Below are 24,532 nucleotides of genomic sequence, written 5' to 3'. Positions count from 1 at the left end.
TTTAGGTGCCTTTTGACGAACTCCAAGCGGACTGTCATGCGCCTTTTACTGAGCAGTGGCTTCCATCTGGGCACTCTACATAGAGGAAGAGTTCCAAAGAGGAACTCTGGAGCTCTGTCAGAGTGACCATCGGGTTCTTGGCCACCTCCCTGACCAAGGCCCTTCTCCCCCGATTGCTCAGTTTGGCCGGGTGGCCAGATCTAGGAAGAGTCTTGGTGGTTCCAAACTTCTTCCATTGAAGGATGATGGAGGCCTCTGTGTTCTTGGGGACCTTTAATGCTGCAGAAATGTTTTGGTACCGGTCCCCAGATCTGTGCCGACACAATCCTGTCACGGAGCTCTACGGACAAATCCTTCGACCTCATGACTTGTTTTTTTACTCTGACATGCACTGTCAACTGTGGGACCTTAAATAGACAGGTGTGTGCCTGTCCAAATCATATCCAATCAATTGAATTTACCACAGGTGGACTCCAAGTTGTAGAAACATCTCAAGGATCATCTCATAGCAAAGGGTCTGGAAAAACTTACGTAAATAAGAAATCCTTATCATTTTTTTTTTTTAATTTGCAAGAATTTCTAAAAACCTGTTTTTGCTTTGTCATTAAGAGGTATTGTGTGTAGATTGACGAGGAAAAACATGTAATCAATTTTAGAATAAGGCTGTAACGTACCAAAACGGGAAAAATGGGAAGGGGTCTGACAGTGCCCTCGGAAAGTATTCAGACCCCTTGACTTTTTCCACATTTTGTTATGTTACAGCCTTATTCTAAAATTAGATACAAAAATATCATCAGCAATCTACACACAATACCCCATAATGACAAAGCTAAAACAAGTTTAGAAATTTTTGCAAATTATATATTTTTTTAAACAAGAGACTCAAAATTGAGTTCAGATGCATCCTGTTTCCATTGATCATCCTAGAGGTGTTTCTACAACTTGATATATAAAATATTAAATATCCACTACTGTTCAAATGTTTGGGGTCACTTAGAAATATCCTTGTTTTGAAAGAAAAGCACATTGTTTGCCAATTAAAATAACATCAAATTGAATAGAAATACAGTCAAGACATTGTTATTGTTGTAAATGACTATTGTAGCTGGAAACGGCAGATATTTTATGGAATATCTACATAGGCGTACAGAGGCCCATTATCAGCAACCATCACTCCTGTGATCCAATGGCATGTTGTGTTAGCTAATCCAAGTTTATAATTTTAAAAGGCTAACTGATCATTAGAAAACCCTTTTGAATTCATGTTAGTACAGCTGAAAACTGTGGTGCTCATTAAAGAAGCAATAAAACTGGCCTTTGCAACTCTGCCAAGAAGGCCAGCATCCCGGAGTCGCCTCTTCACTGTTGACGATGAGACTGGAGTTAAGTGACCCCAAACTTTTGAATTGAGCTCAGGTGCATCCTGTTTCCATTGATCATCCTTGAGATGTTTCTACAACTTGATATAGAAAATATTAAATATATATGTATGAGATATAAATCATCAGGATGTGGTAGTCTACTGGTTATGTTCATCACTTCTCCAATCGTTGTTGAGATCTGATATTCTGTGCAGCAAACAAATTATAATTCAATATTGACAGTAATGATGCCATGGCCTATTTTGAAATGTGATATGCCTAACAAGGTGATTGAGGGCATTAAACATTTTCAACGTTCTTAAAACAATGTCTGGGAAAAGGCAGGCGTTACAAGTTTTAAAATGTTTTGCTTTGCTGTGAAGTCTTGAGGTGTTCAGGGATGTGTAATGTCAGAATTACAGAATTCAACCTAGCAATAGACTGGTCATAACTTATGAAGATAACTTATAGATAGAACCTGCTCTTACCATGACTAACAGTTGTCCTAATCTTCTCCTCCTCTTCTTCTTCATCTTTAATGTTGACATTCCGCTCCAGTGTTTGACTGCAGTCCTCCAGCTTCACTGATGCCATCTCTGGATCCTGCGGTGCAAACTGGGCTCCACTGTCACAATCAGGACCCAGTGACTGTAGGTTTCTACTCAGTGTGGAAGGAGAGTGGCAAGCTGGGTTTGTCCTCACTGTTGATGTTACCGGCCTCAGACTTAATCTGAGTCGGCCTGTAGTAATAAAGACAAACGGACACAAAAGTTATTTTCTTGACAGTTCTGGCACTTTATTCTGTAAAAATATGTTCTCTTTTTTCTTGTTCAATTATCTCATTTCAGCAGATCAGGTAGCTAATCCTTGACAAAACATTCATTCACATTAGACACAAAGTACACATTTTAAATTGCACAACATAAGAGCACTTAATCTATAGTAGATTTCCTAAATTCACATAAATGCATAAATGACTCAAAAACCATTTAGTACAAGGTTGCAGTATGTTTCAGGCAGCACCATGTACTATTTTCCTGAATAACCTTGTCTCTTACTACGGGACCAGCCATGGAAGCTCCATCAGTCTGACAGTAGGTCCTCTTACTACAGGACCAACAATGGAAGCTCCATCAGTCTGACAGTAGGTCCTCTTACTACAAGACCAGCCATGGAAGCTCCATCAGTCTGACAGTAGGTCCTCATACTACGGGACCAGCCATGGAAGCTCCATCAGTCTGACAGTAGGTCCTCTTACTATGGGACCAACCATGGAAGCTCCATCAGTCTGACAGTAGGTCCTCTTACTGCACTGCAGTTCCACCAGTCTGTCTTACAGCCTCTGCATATGATACATCATGACGGATTCTATATCTCTGAGCATCTCTCTGCACCTGGCATCCACCAAATGCTGCTCTCTGCGTCCTCCACACAATTGCAACACTTAACCGTCACATTGCTCCAACATTCACCGTAATCATGTTCCCCACCACACTTGGCACATCTTTTCACTCAACAGCTACATGTCCCATTCTTTGGCTTTTAAAAACACTGTGATGATTCACTGTTCCTGCTCCAGTTTCAACTGTTCTGTTATGGAACCCTGACCTGTTCACCGGACGTGCTACCTGTCCCAGACCTGCTGTTTTCAACTCTCTAGAGACAGCAGGAGCGGTAGAGATACTCTGAATGATCGGCTATGAAAAGCCAACTGACATTTACACCTGATGGGCTGACCTGTAGCACCCTTGACAACCACTGTGATTATTATTATTTGACACTGCTTGTCATCTATGAACATTTGAACATCTTGGCCATGTTCTGTTATAATATCCACCCAGCACAGCCAGAAGAGGACTGGCCACCCCTCATAGCCTGGTTCCTCTCAAGGTTTCTTCCTGGGTTCTGGCCTTTCTAGGGAGTTTTTCCAAGCCACTGTGCTTCTACACCTGCATTGCTTGCGGTTTGGGGTTTTAGGCTGGGTTTCTGTACAGCACTTTGTGACATCAGCTGATGTAAGAAGGGCTTTATAAATACATTTGATTGGTTGATTGATGAGGCTGGGTCAAATTCTCTGACATGGAAGCTAAGGAATCCTATTCTGTACTTTTCCAGACAAAACCTTCTCAAACCTCAACAGCACTGATAAGCTTTCACTTCTTTAACCCTCTTTCCTACTGATCAACCTTTAGGCTTCAACCACTCGGTCTCCTTCACATGTTCTTTAACAATATCATCCATGGACATAGATATTGGGACCTCAGATTACTCCCTTCAATTTAGCATAAGCTCCAGGGTCATGGCTTCTGAGCTTCGTCCCATTATGATTTTCCAATTGAATAATCTTCCCTTGCTGAACCTGACTAGCACAAGATATTAACAATCTACCATTTTAAATGTTTAATTTCATCTTTATTTAACCAGGTAGGCTAGTTCAAAACAAGTTATCATTTACACGGATGCAGCCCAATTTAACTTCATCTCTCTTTTTATGGCCTTGGTTAATCAAATAGGGTGTAAATGAGGCCCTGTGGTCTCCTCAAACACCATCCCAACTTTCCACTGTGACACATTATTACTCTAGCTCCCTACCTTGGGCCTCTTTAGAGTTTCTATACTACATGCACCTCTGCTTCCAGTACCATTATCTCTGTTCTTCCTATGTCTTTCCACTACAGACCATTCACATTCTAGGCCCTCATCCTCCCGCTCCATATCATCACAACTGTCCCCCACATTGATCGCATTCCAGCACAGCTGTTGCTTCTCAAACTCTCTCCATTTCCATTGTTTCAGGAGTGTCAAACTCATTCCATTGAGGACCGAGTCTCCGCGGGTTTAATTTTTTTCCTTTCAATTAAAACCTAGACAATCAGATGAGGGGAGTTCCTTACTAATTAGTGACATTAATTCATCAATCAAGTACAAGGGTGGAGCAAAAACCCGCAGACACTTGGTCCTCCATGGAATGAGTTTGATACGTGTTCCGATTAATCCGCATGAATCGACGCCATTCCATGCAGTTGGCCTCACTCTCCAAATGGTGAAGGATAACTTCAGTTAGCTCCCCTCTATTTTGACACTCCATCACACAGCCTCGTATCGCCATGTCACCACGAGCAAACTCCTAGAGAGACGACCGAAACCGTTGACGCCGCCATTTGACCTCCGACCTATCCTGACTATCCTAGCTTACACTAACGAAACAGTGTATGTAAACTCGCGAGATCAGGACGGTTCGGACGAGACTATTTACCAGCTCATAAACAACATTTTACACAAAACCAAGAACATGTAAAAACGAACTCAAATAAGTGGAATCTTTATGAAATTACGTTGAGGAAATTATGTACATACACTCAGGCGAACCCAAAGTCTACCTAAGTGACTTGTAAAATCGTTTTTAATCACGTTCTTCACTCACACTTGACCCCAAAATAACACACACAATTAAAACCTTTACCAAACGTGAAAATACCTTGACGGATTTGTTACATATCATATTATATATTATTTCGACATTAGAAAGTTTAAACGTGCTATTACATACCTACAATAATACAGTTGAAACGGACACAACCACTATCGACATAACAAGACAGTTCTGTCGTTTTCCACCTGGAACTTCCTGTTCCCCACTACGACAGTACAACAGCGTCATCTTCTTCTCTGGTATACTGACATTTACAGAAATATAACGTGTCTACCGCCACCTACTGTACGGTTAGTAAACTGTAGAAAGAAATACATGTCCATTGCAGAAGCAACGACATCAAAACAAAATGCAAAAATAAAACATCCCACTCCTTCAGTCACAGTTCTCTTCAAATCATATCCCTACACAGTGTCATGGGCCTCGTAGGGAGGAACATCTTCAGTCAGTATTCCCTGCAATCAGTGGTGTAAAGTACTTAAATACAAATATTTTAAGTACTACGTAAGTAGTTTTTGGGGGTAAATGTACTTTACTTTTGATATTTTTGACAACTTCTACTTTTACTCCACTACATTCCTAAAGAAAATAATGTACTTTCTACTCCATACATTTTCCCTGACACCCAAAAGCACTCGTTAGATGTTGAATGATTAGCAGGACAGGAAAATTGTTCAATTCAAGCATCCCTACTGCATCTGATCTGGCGGACTCACTAAACACAAATTACTTTTGATACTTATGTATATGTTAAACCAAATACTTTTAGACTTTTACTCAAGTAGTATTTTACTGGGTGGCTTTCACTTTTACCTTGATAGGTAAGGACTGAAGTTATCTTTCCTTTTACTCAAGTATGACAATTGGGTACTTTTTCCACCACTGCCTGAAATGCTTCCAATGTTCATTTCTGAACTCCCAAAAACCTTTCAGCTGCAAATACAATTCATCTACAATCGGTATCCTTCAACTGGTGAACGACGTTATGAATCTCAACAGGTTGCTGGCCATCCACTGCCATAGCTTCCTCAGCACCAATCGCTCTTTCAACTATTTCCCGCGCCTCCCAGTAGGAGAACTACTGTACAGTTTCTTGATGTGGATGTTCCCTGATATAAGAAAAATTGATAAATGCCATTGGTCAGATCCGGTGTTATGAAACTGATGGAATTTATTTTGTATTTTTTATTGAAGTAGGCACATAGCATACATAACAGGTTAGGATAATTAAAGTGGCAGTTAGGTGAATTAGCATGGCAGGTTAGGCGACACAGGTTAAGGTTAGGAAAAGGGTGAGGGTTAGGGATTTGTTTACCATGCAGGTTTGGATAACTAACGTGGCGGTTAGGAGACTGAGATTAAGGTTAGGAAAAGGGTTAGGCTTAGCTACAATGCTACATCTGTCAACAAGTGTTGTTCCAACGCAAAAGAAACGGCCACGGACCAATGGGGAGCATCAATTGGTGTAAACTAGATATCATGAAACACCCGATATCAGAGAACGCCCCTAATTGCGGTCGGCAATTACACCCTTCTCGGATCAAGGGGGCAGGCTTCCAGTCTATAAGCATGCTTTCCACTGTGCTCCGAGGGCATTTTCCGTACTGCAGTTCAGCTGAAGCACGGCCCAATTCCCATTGAAGGCCCCATAGCGAAGTCAATTAAAAAAGACCATTAGTTATCAAGTTTGTAAATAAAACATCCTTTGAATTATTCAAGTAATGCCTTAGAGTCTGATTTTTCCCATCACTCACAGCCAAAGTTAACCATTTTAGATTCATGCTGTGAGGTGGGTGAGCTTATGCCACATGCAGATTTTGAAGGGAAAACACACCTCTTGATCTGCGTGTTTATAATGTAGGTTAAAACTTCTTCAGGCTGCAGGGTGAATATTGAAAAAACTGGAAAATATGTGCACATTTTCAAACGGCCTCTTAAGAAATTTTTGATTTTACAATATGCATATATTTACTACTGTTGGATAGATAACAGTCTATAGTTTCTAAAAAGGAATGAATTATTTCTCTAAGTCGAACAGAACTATTTTTACAGCCATTTTCCCAGCCGAATTGAGATTTCCAAAATGCGATGTGTCTCTTTAAGACCTTGTCTATAAAAGGTCATGACACTTAGGACCGTAGAAACACGTCATACGCCTTCATCTGGGTGTAATGCGGAAGTGAAAGTTGAAAGCAGTCGAATATCTCGTCCATGGACTGAATACCACACCTTCTTGTGAGACCTGCGCAGTTAAAAAAAAATTCAGGGCGGGAGGCAGAATTTGGACTCGGCTCCTGGAAGAAGCTCGATAAAGGTGAATATGATCTCTTGCTACGATATTATTTGATACATGTCACAAAATCATCCTAAAGTATGTTTTTTCAATATACTTTAATTATATTATTGCAATTTATTCTGGACTTTAGACGTGATGTTTTGGAAGAATTTTTTGAAGACAGAAAGATTAGCGCCGCACAGCCGTGGTGCTTGCTAACCAAAGAGGGAAATATTTCGTTCTGGAACCCAACTAAAGACTGTACTGGACATTGGACCCCGTTACAACATTCTGATGGAATATCAACAAAGATAAGGACCCAATTTGGGATGCTTTTTCATATATCTGTCGAACTGTGCTATGCTAACTGTGCTAACTGTGCTACGCTAGCGCTTGACTAGAATCAATGCTGCCGTATGCTAGCTTATGTTGTTAGCTAATATAACGATATATTGTGTTTTCGCTGTAAAACACTTCAAAAATCGGAAATATTGGCTCTATTTACACGATATCTGTCTTTCATTAGCTATCCACCATATGTTTTTCTGAAATGTTTTATGAGGTGTAATTAGTAGTTGACGTTGGTGTCTGTATTTTCTCTGGCTACTCCCGTCTGATTTCAGACTGTAGCTATGCTGTAGCAATGATGGTAGCATCAATGTAAAACTGATTTATAGCTAAAATATGCACATTTTATGAACAAAACATAGATTTATTGTGTAACATGTTATAGGACTGTCATCTGAGGTAGTTTTTTCTGGGTTCTTTAGGTTGGTTTTAGGTTATTTCGGTTGGCTTGTGCATGCTACTTGAATCATAATTCATACATCATAATCATAATCATACGTGTCTGTCCACTTTTGTATTTGGTGGTGAGCTAACATAAATATATGTGGTGTTTTCTCTGTAAAACATTTAAAAAATCGGACATGTTGGCTGGATTGACAAGATGTTTATCTTTCAAATGCTGTATTGGACTTGTTAATGTGTGAAAGTTAAATATTTTTAAAAAATAGATTTTGAATTTCGCGCCCTGCAGCTGTTGTCATTTTCGTTCCGACATCGGGTTTGCAGCCCAAACAGGTTTTAAGGTGCAGCCTCGTCTCATAGACTAGATGTAACATAGTAAATATAAATCAGGGACTCTCAAAATAGTGTGATATGTAACCAGAAAAACTTACCTAAGACAGATGGTTACTTAAGAAATTGAATTTTATTAAGCATGGAGGTGGAAATGCAAATTAATTACTTAAAAAACATACAATGTGATTTTCTGGATTTTTGTTTTAGATTCCGTCTCTCACAGTTGAAGTGTACCTATGATAAAAATGACAGACCTCTACATGCTTTGTAAGTAGGTGTCACGTTCCTGACCTTATTTCCCTTGTTTTGTATTTATTTAGTATGGTCAGGGCGTGAGTTGGGGTGGGTTGTCTATGTGTGTTTTTCTATGTTGGGGTTTTGTGTTCGGCCTGGTATGATTCTCAATCAGAGGCAGCTGCCAATCGTTGTCCCTGATTGAAAATCATACTTAGGCAGCCTGGGTTTCACGTTTGGTTTGTGGGTGTTTGTTTCCTGTGTCAGTGTTTGTGCCACACGGGACTGTTACGGTTAGTTATTTTGTTATTTTGTATTGTATCTTGTTTTCGTGGATATTAAAATCATGGAAACTTACCACTCTGCATATTGGTCCTCCGATCCTTCTAGCCTCTCCTCGTCCGAAGAGGAGGAAGAGATAGACTGCCGTTACAGTAGGAAAACCTGCAAAATCGGCAGTGTTACAAATATTTGTTCTCCCCACTGTAGGTGTTTTAATGTTGGTAATACTAATACAGAGAACCATTGGACATGCATTTTCCATTATGTCATTGTGTTTACCACTTCAGAACCTTACATCTGTTTGAAGCATATACAGGGCATTATATAAGAGCCCTTGACTTTTTCCACATTTTGTTGAGTTACAACCTTATTCGAAAATTGATTAAATGCATTTTTTCCCTCGTCAATATAAACACAATAGCCCATAATGATAAACCGAAAACAGGTTTTTAGAAATTTTAGCAAATTTATACCTTATTTGGTAAGTATTCAGACCCTTTGCTCTGAGACTCCAAATTGAGCTCAAGTGCATCCTGTTTCCATTGATCATCCTTGAGATGTTTCTACTTGACTGGAGTCCACCTGTGGTAAATTCAAATGATTGGACATGTTTGGAAAAGGAACACACCTGTCTATATAAGGTCCCACAGTTGACAGTGCATGTCAGAGCAAAATCCAAGCAATGAGGTTGAAGAAATTGTTCGTCGAGCCTCGAGACAGGTTTGTGGCGAGGCACAGATCTGGAGAAGGGTACGAAAACATTTCTCAAATCTCTGTTGGCTGTGCTCCCCGCCTGTGTCGTCAAACTCCTACCCCACGTTGGGCGCAAACCTTTTAAGGGCTCCGAGTGGCGCAGGGGTCTAAGCCACTGCATCTCAGTGCAAGAGGCATCACTACAGTCCCTGGTTCGGATCCAGGCTAAATCACATCCGACCGTGATTGGGAGTGCCATAGGGAAGCGCACAATTGGCCAAGCATCGTCCGGGTTTGGCAGTCATTGTAAATAATAATTGTTTTTTTAACTGACTTGCCTAATTAAATAAAGATTAAATTAAAAAGTGGGATGCATGCCAGCAAAGCCACTACACAACACATTTCTAAACAATACATTAATTGCACTATACCGGTGAGAAAGTGTGCCCACAAACTGTTACATAAAGCTGACCGAAAAGCATAGTCCAAACAACTTACCACTGCTACACCTGGCTATCAGCGGAGCCTTGTCTGGCAACGAAACAGTTCATTCAGCCTTATTTACTGTCTTCTAAAAAAACATGGCTGACTTGATTAAACAAATGTGGTTTCTACTGACAATTGAGATGTACAAACTATGGCATAAGGGGACGACAAGCGGATAAAAGGCAAAACGTAATTTCGATTAAGACATTCATGAGCGAAATAGGACGGACGTAGTCAATATAACTATTTGCTCAGCACTTTTGAAATGCACAGCGACAAAATTCAGAACATGGGCCGTTCTTACAGTGTTCTCCCTGTACGCCAAGTCAGAACCGTAGGATAAATAAAAGGCATACACGCAGACAATGAAAATTCTTGCAATATTCAATGATTACATTTCTCAAAAACAGGTTATAGGCTACATGTGAACCACCAAGTCAGAACAGTAGGCAAAATTAAGAGGTGAAAATAGACCAAATTATTAGGGTGAGGCACATGGGCTACTAACATCTTACTACACAACATACACTTAGTATTACTTTCTTAGCTACAGTATACACATTTCCCTGGAATATTACATCATTTATGCAGGAGCAGACAAGACATTTTTGGACTCACCTTGTTATGCTGTGCTCAAATGAACAGGAAGGTGGCGCAGCAGTCCTTCGTGGGCATATTTTGTCATCAAAGTCTGGCATTCTCTGGATTTATGGTGCTTTCAAGACAACTGGGAACTCGCGGGGAAAAAATGTAATCATGATGACGTCAGTGATCTTCAGGTCGTAGCTGTAGAAAGAGGCCCGAGTTCCCAATTTACAATTCCGAGTTGGATGAAAGTTTAAAACCTATTTTCTCAGTCGTAGCTTGTTTTTCCCCTCGAGTTCCCAGTTGTCTTGAACTCACTCAAGTCAGATTTTGCAGTAATGAGTTAAGTTGTTTTGAGCGCGGCACAAATCAAGCTTCATTGACAGCACGGCCAATGTTGAACGTTTACAATTTTAAACTAGGAAAAGAGCCCCTTAATCTTAGACTTGAGACCACAGAGCCACTCCACTGAATAGCAGGCTAATGATTGCTTTGCAATGCTTGCAGTTAGCCACTGATTCCCTGACAAACCACTCATTGTTGAATTTGCAATTTCCAACTTGTTGTGTACTGTTAATGTCCAACGGCCGATGAGCACTGATACTTTATCTATAATTTGTCATTATTTCTCTTCATATGACAAAGATTAAAAAGGATTTGCCAGTAGATTGTCGACTTAATTCATGATGATGACTGCTAGCTCAGATTTTGAAAGTATGATGTTGACATGATCAGTCCAATCAAAGCGACTGTAGATATCACATGATTTGACGTTATTTTCTCTGTGGACAATGACCTTGAGCCTTCTTGGATGGGCACTTCTAATGTAACTCTATGGCAGCACCCAAGGGGCTTGAATTTTCAAGTTCTACCCTTAGACTTGGCAGTGATGTATTGTCCCCATGAATGACAGAACACTTAGCCAATCACGGCACAAAGCTCCGTATTTTCTGTGGGCTTGCCCCACCTCCACAGAAAGCACTGAGCGAGGCTGAAAGACCTGCATTTTGGAGCTGCCTTACTCAAGAAAACAAAAAAAGAGACCATGTCTGTGTGCGGCTTTAATAACAACTCAATTACAGGGACAGAGAGAAATCCTGACTGTAGTCATACAAAAACACTCCAGGCACTCAGCCAATAAGAACCATTCATACTGTCGGATCTAATATGAAGAACTGAATACAACCATAAGAACCATTCATACTGTCAGATCTAATATGAAGAACTGAATACTAAAGAGAAGAAGAGGTTGACCAGTACATATTCATGTAACTTTATTTTTCATTGGCAGATCAATAAAGTTTTCTTCAATGCAGTTATCCAAACACATTCATGATCAGTAATTAAAATAACTAATCTAGTTTTAAAGACAATTAATAAACACATGTATTCATTTCATAAACTGTGTATCATTAAATAAAGTTGTAAAATAATCCCCCCAAACTAATGGTGAAAAGTGATCATCACACCATCTCTATCTGATACATGTTAGGGGCGGAAGGTAGCCTAGTGGTTAGAGCATTAGGCCAGTAACCAAAAGGTTGCTAGATCAAATCCCCGAGGTGACAATGTAAAAATCTGTTGTTCTGCTTCTGAACAAGGCAGTTATCCCACTGTATCTAGGCCATCATTGTAAATGAGAATTTGTTCTTAACTGACTTGCCTAGTTAAATAAAGGTTCAATAAATAAAAAAAGTGTATACTAGCTCCTTCCCACAGAATACTGCAGAGGGACAACCTGGTCTCAGAGCAAAACGTATTATATTATCCATGCCACTCCATTTAATATGTTTGGTTACATTACATTTGACTACCAATATAAACTAAACATGTAAAGTGTTGGTTTCATGAGCTGAAATAAAAAAAAACAGCAATGTTCCATATGCACAAAAAGCTAATGTCTCTCAAATGTTGTGCACAACTTTGTTTATATCCCTGTTAGTGAGCATTTCAGCCTTTGCCAAGATATTCCATATTAACATCCATCCATATCAAGATGCTGATAAAACAGCATGATCATTACACAGGTTCACCTTGTGCTGGGGGACAATAAAAGGCCACACAATGTCACAGACGTCTCAAGTTTAGGGAATGTGCAATTCTCATGATGACTGCAGGAATGTCCACCAGAGCTGTTGCCAGAGAACTCAATATTTATATCTCTACCATAAGACACCTCTAACGTCCTTTTAGAGAATTTTGCAGTACATCCAACCGGCCTCAAGTGCCGATCACATGTAACCACGTTGCTAATTAGCTAAAATGCTAAAGTCCTCTGTGATGAGATTCAAAAACGCAACCTTTGGCTAGACGTTTGAGTTACACGCCCATCCTACCACAGAGCAGGAGTAAGGCTTCTCTCCTACGTGTAAATGTTGGTGTGTTTTTAAGCTGCCCAGTTGAAACTCTCCGCACAGACAGAGTCAGACCAGGCTGAGAGGGAAGCAGTACCACCTAGTCAATTGTCAGACTAGTGTCTGACAAATCTCAAATCAAAATGAGAAGCCTCACACAGGGTCAACACTAAGTGCACATCTTTACAGTAGAAGCTAACAAAACAAAGCACACTAAAACTGACAAGGTGCACACTGATCAGTAAAGTAAAGAGAGGCTAACATTATGTAATGCTCCCTTTCCTCTGGACAGTTCTTTCACAGTGAGAAACAATAGGATTACAATAGTGTTCTATACTTTCTTCATTTGATCCAATTCAACGTTACAACTTCTTTTATGAGATGAATTAAGTGATGGAGTGACTTTATTCTTAGCTGGTCAGAGAACTGATGAGGCTTTTCTCCTTAATGTACACGTTGGTGTGTTTTTAAGTTGCTCTGGTGAGAGAAACTCTTGCCACAGCCAGAGCAGACGTAAGGCTTCTCTCTTGTGTGTGTTCTCTGGTGAACTTTTAGCTCATTTGATGTTTTAAAACATTTTCCACAGACAAAGCAGTAATAAGGCTTCTCTCCTGTGTGTGTTCTCTGATGAACTTTTAGCTCAGTTGATGTTTTGAAGCATTTTACACAGTCAGAGCAGGAGTATGGCTTCTCTCCTGTATGTATACGTTCATGTGATTTCAAGTTATCCAATCGGGAGAAACGTTTTCCACAGTCAGAGCAGGAGTAAGGCTTCTCTCCTGTATGTATACGTTCATGTGATTTCAAGGTATCCGATCGGGAGAACCTCTTCCCACAATCAGAGCAGGAGTAAGGCTTCTCTCCTGTATGTATTTGTTGGTGTGCTTTTAAGCTGCTCATTTGAGAGAAACTATCCCCACAGTCAGGGCAGTAGTAAGGCTTCTCTCCCGTATGTATACGTTGGTGTGTTTTTAAGGTATCCAGTCGAGCGAAACTCACCCCACAGTCAGAGCAGGAGTAAGGCTTCTCTCCTGTGTGTATTTGTAGATGTATTTTTAGCTTTGATAGAAATGGGAAAATCTCCACACAATGTGGGCAGTGGTGAGACCTCTTAGCTCTGTGATCTTCCTGCTGTTGCTCTCTGGATGTAGAGAATGTCTCAACATGGTCTCCTGTGTGAACAACATCAGAAGAACCAGTCAGTTGGTGTGATATACATGTCAAGCAAATGTATTTTATGAAGCCCTTTTCACATCAGTAGTTGTCACAAAGTGCTTTACAGAAACCCAGCCTAAAATCCCCAAAGAGCAAGCAATGCAGTTGTAGAAGCACAGTGGCCACGAAAAACTCGCTAGAAAGCAGGAACCTCGGAACAAACCTAAAGAGGAACCAGACTCTGAGGGGTGGCCAGTCCTCTTCTGGCTGTTCCGGGTGACATATAAATTCATGTAAGTCGGCTGTACAATTACAGAACGGGAATAAAACTATTTTAAAACTGGGTAGGAGTCAAAAACTAAAAAGGGGCGAAAGTCAAACACTATGAGCCATATCATCCTCCATTCACTATCACAAGAGTTAGAAACTACACAGCCGTATCACAGAACTTAACTACTTCACATCTTTAGTCTCCTCTCTGATCACTCCAGACAGCCCAGTGAATAAAACACATGCTGACAATACTGGTGTCAAACCATGCAAGTCTCAGTAGCATGAAATAACATCTACCTTCTCATTGAAACAGTTCATCATGAAACAGTTCTACTGTAACTTTTCATACACAGTGGCAAGTTGGAACGAACAACAAACTTAGTTAGATAGAACCTGCTCTTACCATGAGAAACAGATTTCCCAATATTCTCCTCCTCTTCTTCATCTTTAATGTTGACATTCAGCTCTAGTGTTTGACTGCAGTCATCCAGCTTCACTGATGCCATCTCTGGATCCTGCAGTGCAAACTGGGCTCCACTGTCACAATCAGGACCCAGTGACTGTAGGTTTCTACTCAGTGTGGAAGGAAAGAGGCAGGATGGGTTTGTCCTCACTGTTGATGTTACCGGCTTCAGACTTAATTCAAGTCGTCCTGTAGATAAAATGAGAAACGGACACAAAAAGTTATTGTCTTGACAGTTCTGCCACTTTCTTTATTATAACATAATAAAAAATGTATTTTGTTAATTTCTCTCATTTCCATATATCAGGTAATTAATCATTGACAACAAAACGCTCTGGATAAGAGCGTCTGCTAAATGACTTAAATGTAAATGTAAAACATTAATTCACATTAGACAAAGTACACACTTTAAATTGCAGAGGACAGAGAGAGGGAGAGATGACAGAGAGAGGGAGAGATGACAGAGAGAGGGAGAGATGACAGAGAGAGGGAGAGAGGACAGAGAGAGGGAGAGAGGACAGAGAGAGGGAGAGAGGACAGAGAGAGGGAGAGAGGACAGAGAGAGGACAGAGAAAGAGGACAGAAAAAGAGAAAGAGGACAGAGAGAGGGAGAGAGGACAGAGAGAGGGAGAGAGGACAGAGAGAGGACAGAGAAAGTGAGAGAAAGAGAGAGTAATGGACTGACCTGCTGGGAGAGGTAGATATAGGGGGGAGTGTGTGTATGTGTGTGTGTGTGTGGAGAAAGAGTGTGTGATATGAACAATTAATCAAACAGTACCGACCACTCCCCCTCTTTTGTTTTGAGTAAGGCAGCTCCAAAATGAAGGTGTTTCAGCCTAGAGAAATAATGAGAAATTATAGATAAAACGTATCGGTGCTCATCGGCCATTGGACATAAACATTACACACCTAGGAAGAGCAGTGGTTCTCTCTATTAATATTATCTCTGTATTCATATTATCCACATTAAAACACCTAGGTAGAGCAGTGGTTATCTCGGTATTAGTATTATCTCTGTACTAGTATTATCCACATTAAAACACCTAGGTAGAGCAGTGGTTCTCTCTATTAGTATTATCTCTGTATTCGTATTATCCACATTAAAACACCTAGGTAGAGCAGTGGTTATCTCTGTACAAGTATTATTCACATTAAAACACCTAGGTAGAGCAGTGGTTATCTCGGTATTAGTATTATCTCTGTACTAGTATTATCCACATTAAAACACCTAGGTAGAGCAGTGGTTATCTCTGTACAAGTATTATTCACATTAAAACACCTAGGTAGAGCAGTGGTTATCTCGGTATTAGTATTATCTCTGTATTACCCACATTAAAACACCTGGGTAGATAAGTGGTTGCAGTAGCGTGCCGTGGGCCTGGCGCCTGGGCCTTCAGTGAGGTCCTACACAGTCCCACCCGAATTAATCCACCTGTTATTACCATCATTTAGATGCCATGGCTCTAGACACTATACATTTAGACAGAAACGCAGTATAACCAGGCGTTGCGTCACCTTGAAATTGACATTTTTTTCAGAGAATTGCAGGGGAAGAGTACAATACAGTACAGTTCAACTAATAGGCAAGAACATAGTCGAGTGCAACAGAGTTATATTAATATTCTTCTTCTATCCATTTCTGGTCCACAAACTTTGAGCTTTAAGTCCCCCAAAAAATAAATACAGTGTGTTGACTAAACAGCGCATTGTCGCACCCAAAGCAGTTTCACCGTGATGATAAAGACACATAACTATTCACTGAAAATAAAAAACAAAATTTGCAACATAGGCTATTTGCCATTTTATTTTGTTAATATATAGGCTATTTAATATTAACGAAATAAAATGCGAAACATACATACACATTTAATAAAAAATAACATGCATTGTATGCCTACTCACCAAAGACTGATTATTAGACAGTTGCGTGCGCTTAGGGGATCGTGAGAAAAATGCTGCAAGGCCATTGAGGTTGGCAAAGAAGACCTTGCATTCTTTAAGCTTTGAGGCTCCTTGAGTCAGTACTAAATTTAGTCGATGTGCATAGCAGTGAATGAATAAGGCCATCGGTGCCCTCTCCTTAACTTTAGCCTGCACCCCATTGAGTCCAGATGCCATGACTTCTGCGCCATCAAAACACTGTGCCACAACTTTATCCAGACTACATTCATTTTCCTCCAAGAAACGGGAAATAAGAGCGGCAATGTCATCAGCTCGCTTGCCGCTTGTCACATCTTCAAACCGGATAAATCGCTCCTTGACTCCTGTGTCCGTCACATAACGCAGGACGAGTGAGAGCTGTAGCTCCACTCTGGTGTCCCCAAACGTTTTCAAAAGCACCATTGCTTGTAAGTGTGAGCCATTGACAGCGCTCATAGTTGAAACTTTGAAAGTGGCGAACGAACGAACCCCTTTCCGCCTGTGACAGGCAATGTCTAACTTTTCTTGAAAAGTTCGTCTTGAGAATGGCGTTATAATTATATCCTCGACCAAATCGATATCTTCTCCTCCTTCCGCCATTGTGGGTTCAAAAAACATTAGAACGCGAATTAATTCGTTTATCAAATTTAGTTTCCTAGATCTGCATAGACCTGCCCATAGGACCTGCCTCTCAATATTGGTAATCCAATCAAAAGACGTGGACGCCCTAGGCCTGCTAGCTGGCTCCTGTGTAACACTGGAGCCAGCCAGCAGGCGTACAATAGCCAACTCTAAAGCTGATTGGTTGACACAAAATTTTAATTTCCATTCACTTTAAGCTACAAGCGCCCGCACTGTTGATTCTGAAGGCCTGAGGGCAGATTTTAGACCCCTGGCAACACATGATGGCTGAATATGATTGGATAAAAGATCTAACGTAAAGACCAGCCCTCCAAATCTCAACCTGGGGCTGGAAGCAGTGCAACCAAGAGGAAAGCTATGAAATGAAGAGTATAACTCTTACTCTGGGGAATAATTTAATACATATTTGTGGGAAAATATATTTTAAAAAAAGATATATTCTGATGATGTTTAGGCCAGCAGAGAAGGCCTTGCAGGCCCTGACGGCCCACCACTGAGTGGTTGTCTCTGTATTAGTATTATCTCTGTATTAGTATTATCCACATTAAAACACCTAGGTAGAGCAGTGGTTATCTCTGTATTAGAATTATCCACATTAAAACACCTAGGTAGAGCAGTGGTTATCTCTGTATTAGTATTATCCACATTAAAACACCTAGGTAGAGCAGTGGTTCTCTCGGTATTAGTATTATCTCTGTATTACCCACATTAAAACACCTAGGTAGAGCAGTGGTTATCTCTGTATTAGTATTATCTCTGTATTAGTATTACCAACATTAAAACACCTAGGTAGAGCAGTGGTTCTCTCGGTATTAGTATTATCTCTGTATTACCCACATTAAAACACCTAGGTAGAGCAGTGGTTATCTCTGTATTAGTATTATCTCTGTATTACCCACATTAAAACACCTAGGTAGAGCAGTGGTTCTCTCCGTATTAGTATTATCTCTGTATTACCCACATTAAAACACCTAGGTAGAGCAGTGGTTCTCTCGGTATTAGTATTATCTCTGTATTACCCACATTAAAACACCTAGGTAGATCAGAGAGGACAGAGCATGTGGCTTTGTAACACACAGGTGTTTCATCTCCACACTGGGATGATTTTAACAGTGCAACGCCACACAGGCCTCATGCCTCTCAGGTAGGAGAGTACCAGAAATAAATGAATAAAAAAAGAGTATGATATGTTACGTTTTTATGGTTACATAAGACAGATGGTTACTTAATAAATGGAATTTGGTGGTGCTGTACTGTAACAGCGAGCTGAGCCAGTTGAAAGTATTGACGCCAGGGATATATTGTTGGTGACTGTGTGTTCCTTTATTAGTTTTGTGTTTTTTTATTCATTTATTTCTTTTTTTATTTTACCTATCACACTATTTTAAGAGTCCCAGATTTATATTTACTATGTTACATCTAGTCTATGAGACGAGGCTGCTCCTTGACCTACATTATAAACACGCAGATCAAGAGGTGTGTTTTTATTTGTCAAACGGCAGTCAAGCGTCGATCACAATGTCACCAGAATAAGACCCTGGAAATGTATTGGAAAGGAGTATCAAGATAACCTTGCACTTTCACCAAGCTGTGAAGGTAATCCTGTTGTTTAATCTGTAATAAACTGCATGGTTTCCCGAGCGGTAGTGGGAGGACCACACACCGTATCATCGCGTGACTCCAAGTTTACTTCAAGTTTACTCAGCAAACTGGATGCAGTTTATCACAGTGCCATCCGTTTTGTTACTAAAGCACCTTATACGACCCACCACTGCGACCTGTATGCCCTAGTCGGCTGGCCCTCGCTACATGTTCGTCGTCAGACCCACTGGCTCCAGATCATCTACAAGGCTATGCTAGGCAAAGTGCCGCATTATCTCAGTTCACTGGTCACAATGGCTACACCCACCCGTAGCACGCGCTCCAGCAGGTGTATCTCACTGATCATCCCTAAAGCCAAAACCTCATTTGGACGCCTTTCCTTCCAGTTCTCTGCTGCCTGCGACTGGAACGAATTGCAAAAATCTCTGAAGTTGGAGACTTTTATCTCCCTCAACAACTTTAAAAATCTGCTATCCGAGCAGCTAACCGATCGCTGCAGCTGTACATAGTCCATCTGTAAACTACCCACCCAATTTACCTACCTCATCCCCATACTGCTTTTATTTATTTACTTTTCTGCACTTTTGCACACCAGTATCTCTTCTTGCACATGATCATCTGATGATTTATCACTCCAGTGTTAATCTGCTAAATTGTAATTATTCGATTTATTGCCTACCTCATGCCTTTTGCACACATTGTATATAGATTCTCTTTTTTCTACCATGTTATTGACTTGTCTATTGTTTACTCCATGTGTAACTCTGTGTTGTTGTCTGTTCACACTGCTATGCTTTATCTTGGCCAGGTCGCAGTTGCAAATGAGAACTTGTTCTCAACTAGCCTACCTGGTTAAATAAAGGTGAAATAAAAAAATAAAATAAAATAAAACTTCCATATCGTGGTTATTATAGCAAGATTTGTACATAAAGCCGTTTACATCGCCATTTCTCGCATAATACATTTAAACGCCTACGGTGGTAAGCTTGATCACCGACGACGACGAGACAGCCTATAGGGAGTAGGTCAGAGACCTGGCAGTGTGGTGCTAGGACAACAACCTCTCCCTCAACATGAGCAAAACTAAGGAGCTTATCAAGGACTAGAGGAAACAGAGGGCCAAACACGCCCCCCATTCACCTTGACGGGGATGTAGTGGAGCGGGTCGAGAGCGTCGAGTTCCTCAGTATTACCACAATTAACCCTGCAGATTCATCCTGTATTACCTCAATTAACCCTGCAGATTCATCCTGTATTACCACAATTAACCCTGCAGATTCATCCTGTATTACCACAATTAACCCTGCAGATTCATCCTGTATTACCTCAATTAACCCTGCAGATTCATCCTGTATTACCTCAATTAACCCTGCAGATTCATCCTGTATTACCACAATTAACCCTGCAGATTCATCCTGTATTACCACAATTAACCCTGCAGATTCATCCTGTATTACCTCAATTAACCCTGCAGATTCATCCTGTATTACCACAATTAACCCTGCAGATTCATCCTGTATTACCTCAATTAACCCTGCAGATTCGTCCTGTATTACCACAATTAACCCTGCAGATTCATCCTGTATTACCTCAATTAACCCTGCAGATTCATCCTGTATTACCACAATTAACCCTGCAGATTGATCCTGTATTACCTCAATTAACCCTGCAGATTCATCCTGTATTACCTCAATTAACCCTGCAGATTCATCCTGTATTACCTCAATTAACCCTGCAGATTCATCCTGTATTACCACAATTAACCCTGCAGATTGATCCTGAATTACCACAATTAACCCTGCAGATTCATCCTGTATTACCTCAATTAACCCTGCAGATTCATCCTGTATTACCTCAATTAACCCTGCAGATTCATCCTGTATTACATCAATTAACCCTGCAGATTCATCCTGTATTACCACCCTGCACATTGATGCTGTATTACCTCAATTAACCCTGCAGATTCATCCTGTATTACCTCAATTAACCCTGCAGATTCATCCTGTATTACCTCAATTAACCCTGCAGATTCATACTGTATTACCACCCTGCACATTGATCCTGTATTACCACCCTGCACATTGATCCTGTATTACCACCCTGCACATTGATCCTGTATTACCACCCTGCACATTGATCCTGTATTACCACCCTGCACATTGATCCTGTATTACCACCCTGCACATTGATCCTGTATTACCACCCTGCACATTGATCCTGTATTACCACCCTGCACATTGATCCTGTATTACCACCCTGCACATTGACTCGGTACTGGTACTCCTTGTGCTACTATTACTTTCTTTAGAAAATATTTCCCTTTATTTATTAACTATGTATTATTGGAAGCAAGAGTTTCAGTGTAAAGTCTACACATTGTATTTGGCGCATGTGACCAATAAAATGTGATTCAACTCGCAAAAACAAAAACCATTTGTATTTACCATTCACACCATAGTAACAAAAATAGATAACATAGAAACAACTGAATGTGTCTGAATATTAGTACACATGTAGAAAACTGATTATCATTACATTCAGCTTCAAAACAGTAGAGCAACCGTGAAATTGTCTCTCTGATGCAACCTGAAGTCCATCGACTCAGACAGAGTTGCCGCCGCCATTTTATCAGCTCGTAAAAAAACATTACACAACAAAACAATAACATGTAAAACGAACTCAGAAATCTCAAATACATGGATTCTTTATGAATTTATCTGGACGAAATAATGTATTTTCATTCACTCAGACAAACCCAGTCTCTAACGATGTGACTTAACACGTTCTTCACTCACTCGGTTTGACACAACAAAAACGTCATAAAACCTTTACCAAACGTGACAATACCTAGACGGATTTGCTACCTAACATGTTATGACATGTTCGTTCGATATTATAAAGTGTAAACGTGCTATTACATACCTGTAGTAATACATTTGAAACGGACACAAAAGCTATCGTCTTCATAGCACAGTTCTAGTGCTCCTTCTTCTTCTGAGGTTTTAGCGGCAGTTGGCATCCGATGCATGTTGCATTACCGCCACCAACTAGACTGGAGTACAACTCGTTAATACTTCGCTTGGAAAAATAAACAAATACGCGACTATCTACACTCACAAATATACCACCCTACTCCACTATTTAAATCTATTTAGTGCTATCTCAGGCCAACAACCTGAAAGGATGGGACACCACCACTTAACACACCCTGTAACTCTTTTGATGTCAAGTCTCGCACACACAAATACTTCTCTGCAGCTGCCACTAGAACCTCAGTTTTCAGCTACCTACATTCCATTCCTATAGTACAGTTGATAACCATTGCTATAAATGACAAAAATCCAATCTTACCGAAAAATATATCACTTGTTGGTTTAACACCTCTGTACTGGTACAAATCTACTACTCACACCGCTCCTCCCAGAATTCGTCCCCCTTGACCCGTCTTACTCTACTTTCTTCACTGCCTCAGCATATGACAACTTCTGCACTACCCTAACCCTGGAAACCTCAACCTGCCTCTCTCGCACGGGACATTTCTGATCCCCAGCCCCATGGGAACCCCTACAATTAACACATACCACTACTTTCCCCAATGCTACACATTCCTTTGTCTCATGCCCTTCTGCACACTTCTCACACCCAGGAACCTCCCTCCAAAACACTGCTGCCACATGCCCATAACCTTGACACCTGTAACAACGTAATGTATTCAGCACAAAAGCTTGTACAGGATAACTTTTATATCCTAACGTCACTTTTAGTGCTAGTTCTTCTTCAATGTTTTATTTCAGGCTTCACCTATTGGTGTATCTCTACCATCTAGAGTACCGGTAGTGAATAAAACATTTAAATATCAGGCCTCCCGAGTGGCACAGTGGTCTAATGCACTGCTGTTAGCTGTGCAACTAGAGATCCTGGTTCGAGTCCAGGCTCTGTCACAGCCGGCCACGACTGGGAGACCCATGGGGCGGTGCACAATTGGCCCAGTGTAATCCAGGAGAGGGTTTGGCCGGCAGGGATGTTCTTGTCCCATGTGGGTAGTTGTTTTGTGTGTCTTCACCTTACAGAACTGTTTCGTTTCGTTCACTCTCTTGGTTGTTTTATTTGTTATTGCAGTGTTCAGTTTATTTATTAAAATTAACATGGACACTTACCACACTGCGTTTTGGTCCGATCCTTCCTATTCCTCATCCGACGATCGTTACAGGTATGCCATCAAGCCCTGGGTTTTTTCCAGACTGATAGGATTTAATTGCTTCAAAAAGTTCTTCCTCTGTAATTTGGCCTTTGCACTGATCTTTCTGTACATTTGTTAATTTTCCATTTTTTTAATATTATTTGGAAAGAATTCCTTACCATAATCTTCATTCAGCGGGAAAGGATGAGATGGAAAAGAGAACATCTGCCTAAAATAAGTAGCTTCCTCTTTTAAAATATAATTCGGAGAATCATAGATGACTCCGTCTTCAGTAACGAGTTTCTGCAAATTATTTTTGTTAGCGTTCCTGTATTGGAGATTCAGGAAGAATTTTGTGCATTTTTCTCCATATTCCATCCAGTTTGCTTTATTTTTGTAATAGATTACATTAGATCGTTCTTGAATAAGTTCCTCAAGTTCTTTTTGTTTTTCCTCTAACTTATTTTGTATCTCTGTAGTATCCTTTTTATTGCGATCTACCTGTACTATTAGTTCATGGATTTCCCTTGTTAGTCTTGGCTCTTTAGCCAGAAACTGCTTTTTTATTATTGATGAATATTGAATTGAATGACCCCTGAAGGTACATTTAAAGGTATACCAAACAGCAAACGGATTTGCTGAACCTATATTATACTGGAAAAAAATCTGTTATAAATTCTTTTGTCTTAGTTAAAAATAAGTTGTCCTCCAGTAAACTTTGATTAAATTTCCAATATCCACGTCCACGTGGAAAACCTATAAGAGTTATGTGAATGCCAATTAGATGATGATCCGATCGCATTCTGTCTCCTATTAAAACGTTTTAAACCTTTGATGCAAGAGAGAAAGATACAAGAAAATAGTCAAGACGACTAGCTTGATTAAGTCTCCTCCATGTACTGTATATCTCACTAGGTCGGGGTTTTTTAGTCTCCAAATATACACTATTTCTAATGTGTCCATAATATTTCTGATTTCCTTAAGGGCACGGTGATGATAGTTTGTAGAGTGATTAGCTTTAGGGTCCATTGAGGTACTTAACACTGTGTTATAGTCTCCTACCATAATGATTAGATCATCTGTTGCCTGTAAGTTCAATAAATTGGTATAAATGTTCTCGAAGAAATGTGGATCATCCTGATTTGGACCATATACATTAATGAGCCAAATCTCTTTTTCGTCCACTTTCATATTCAAAAGGATCCACCTTCCTTGCGAATCATTCCTGATTATTTGCACATTCTGATCGAAATGATTGTTAATTAATATCATCACACCCTTTCCCCATTCCTTTTCCCACACAACTTCATCTAAGGATGTAGAGTGAGTTTCCTGTAAACAGTATATGTTATATTCCTTTTCTTTTAGCCATGTAAAGAAGGATCTTTTTTTATAATCTGCTAAACCATTACAATTAACTGGCTATACTTATTTCACCCCTTACTGTAACTAGATACTATTCTCAGTCAAAATTGACCATAATTAGTGCTTGTAAAGTTACTGCCATCAGA

The 24,532-nt window shown here is 40.2% G+C and overlaps 3 protein-coding genes across 5 annotated transcripts in view; all 3 read right to left on the bottom strand.

Annotated features, from left to right (window-relative positions):
- Positions 1 to 4,990, bottom strand: part of LOC129846463 (zinc finger protein 501-like) — a 31,216-nt gene extending 26,226 nt beyond the window's left edge. The window contains exon 1 of the mRNA XM_055914402.1: positions 4,912 to 4,990. The gene's annotated coding sequence lies outside the window, so the exon portion shown is untranslated. The remainder of the gene's footprint in view (positions 1 to 4,911) is intronic.
- LOC129846460 (zinc finger protein 239-like) overlaps positions 1 to 22,614 on the bottom strand; it is a 29,233-nt gene extending 6,619 nt beyond the window's left edge. Inside the window, exons 1-4 of one of the 3 annotated variants that reach the window (XM_055914396.1) lie at positions 21,764 to 21,860; positions 15,456 to 15,513; positions 14,618 to 14,866; positions 12,664 to 13,958 (exon numbers count right to left, since the gene is read on the bottom strand). In XM_055914396.1, the coding sequence (XP_055770371.1) occupies positions 13,231 to 13,958; positions 14,618 to 14,866; positions 15,456 to 15,513; positions 21,764 to 21,808 (1,080 nt within the window). In that variant the 5' untranslated portion in view covers positions 21,809 to 21,860 and the 3' untranslated portion in view covers positions 12,664 to 13,230. Of the gene's footprint in view, positions 1 to 1,849; positions 2,102 to 12,663; positions 13,959 to 14,617; positions 14,867 to 15,455; positions 15,514 to 21,763 lie in introns of those variants that run through there. The other 2 variants (XM_055914395.1, XM_055914394.1) reach the window with 2 other exon arrangements.
- The window catches only part of LOC129846461 (zinc finger protein 658B-like), a 42,939-nt gene continuing 20,429 nt past the window's right edge, over positions 2,023 to 24,532 (bottom strand). The window contains exon 3 of the mRNA XM_055914398.1: positions 2,023 to 2,101. The gene's annotated coding sequence lies outside the window, so the exon portion shown is untranslated. The remainder of the gene's footprint in view (positions 2,102 to 24,532) is intronic.

Source organism: Salvelinus fontinalis, unplaced genomic scaffold (genome assembly GCF_029448725.1).
Source record: "Salvelinus fontinalis isolate EN_2023a unplaced genomic scaffold, ASM2944872v1 scaffold_0558, whole genome shotgun sequence".
NCBI lineage: Eukaryota > Metazoa > Chordata > Actinopteri > Salmoniformes > Salmonidae > Salvelinus > Salvelinus fontinalis.
The sequence above is the reverse complement of the archived record's forward strand: the minus strand, read 5'-3'. Positions and strand labels throughout refer to the sequence as shown.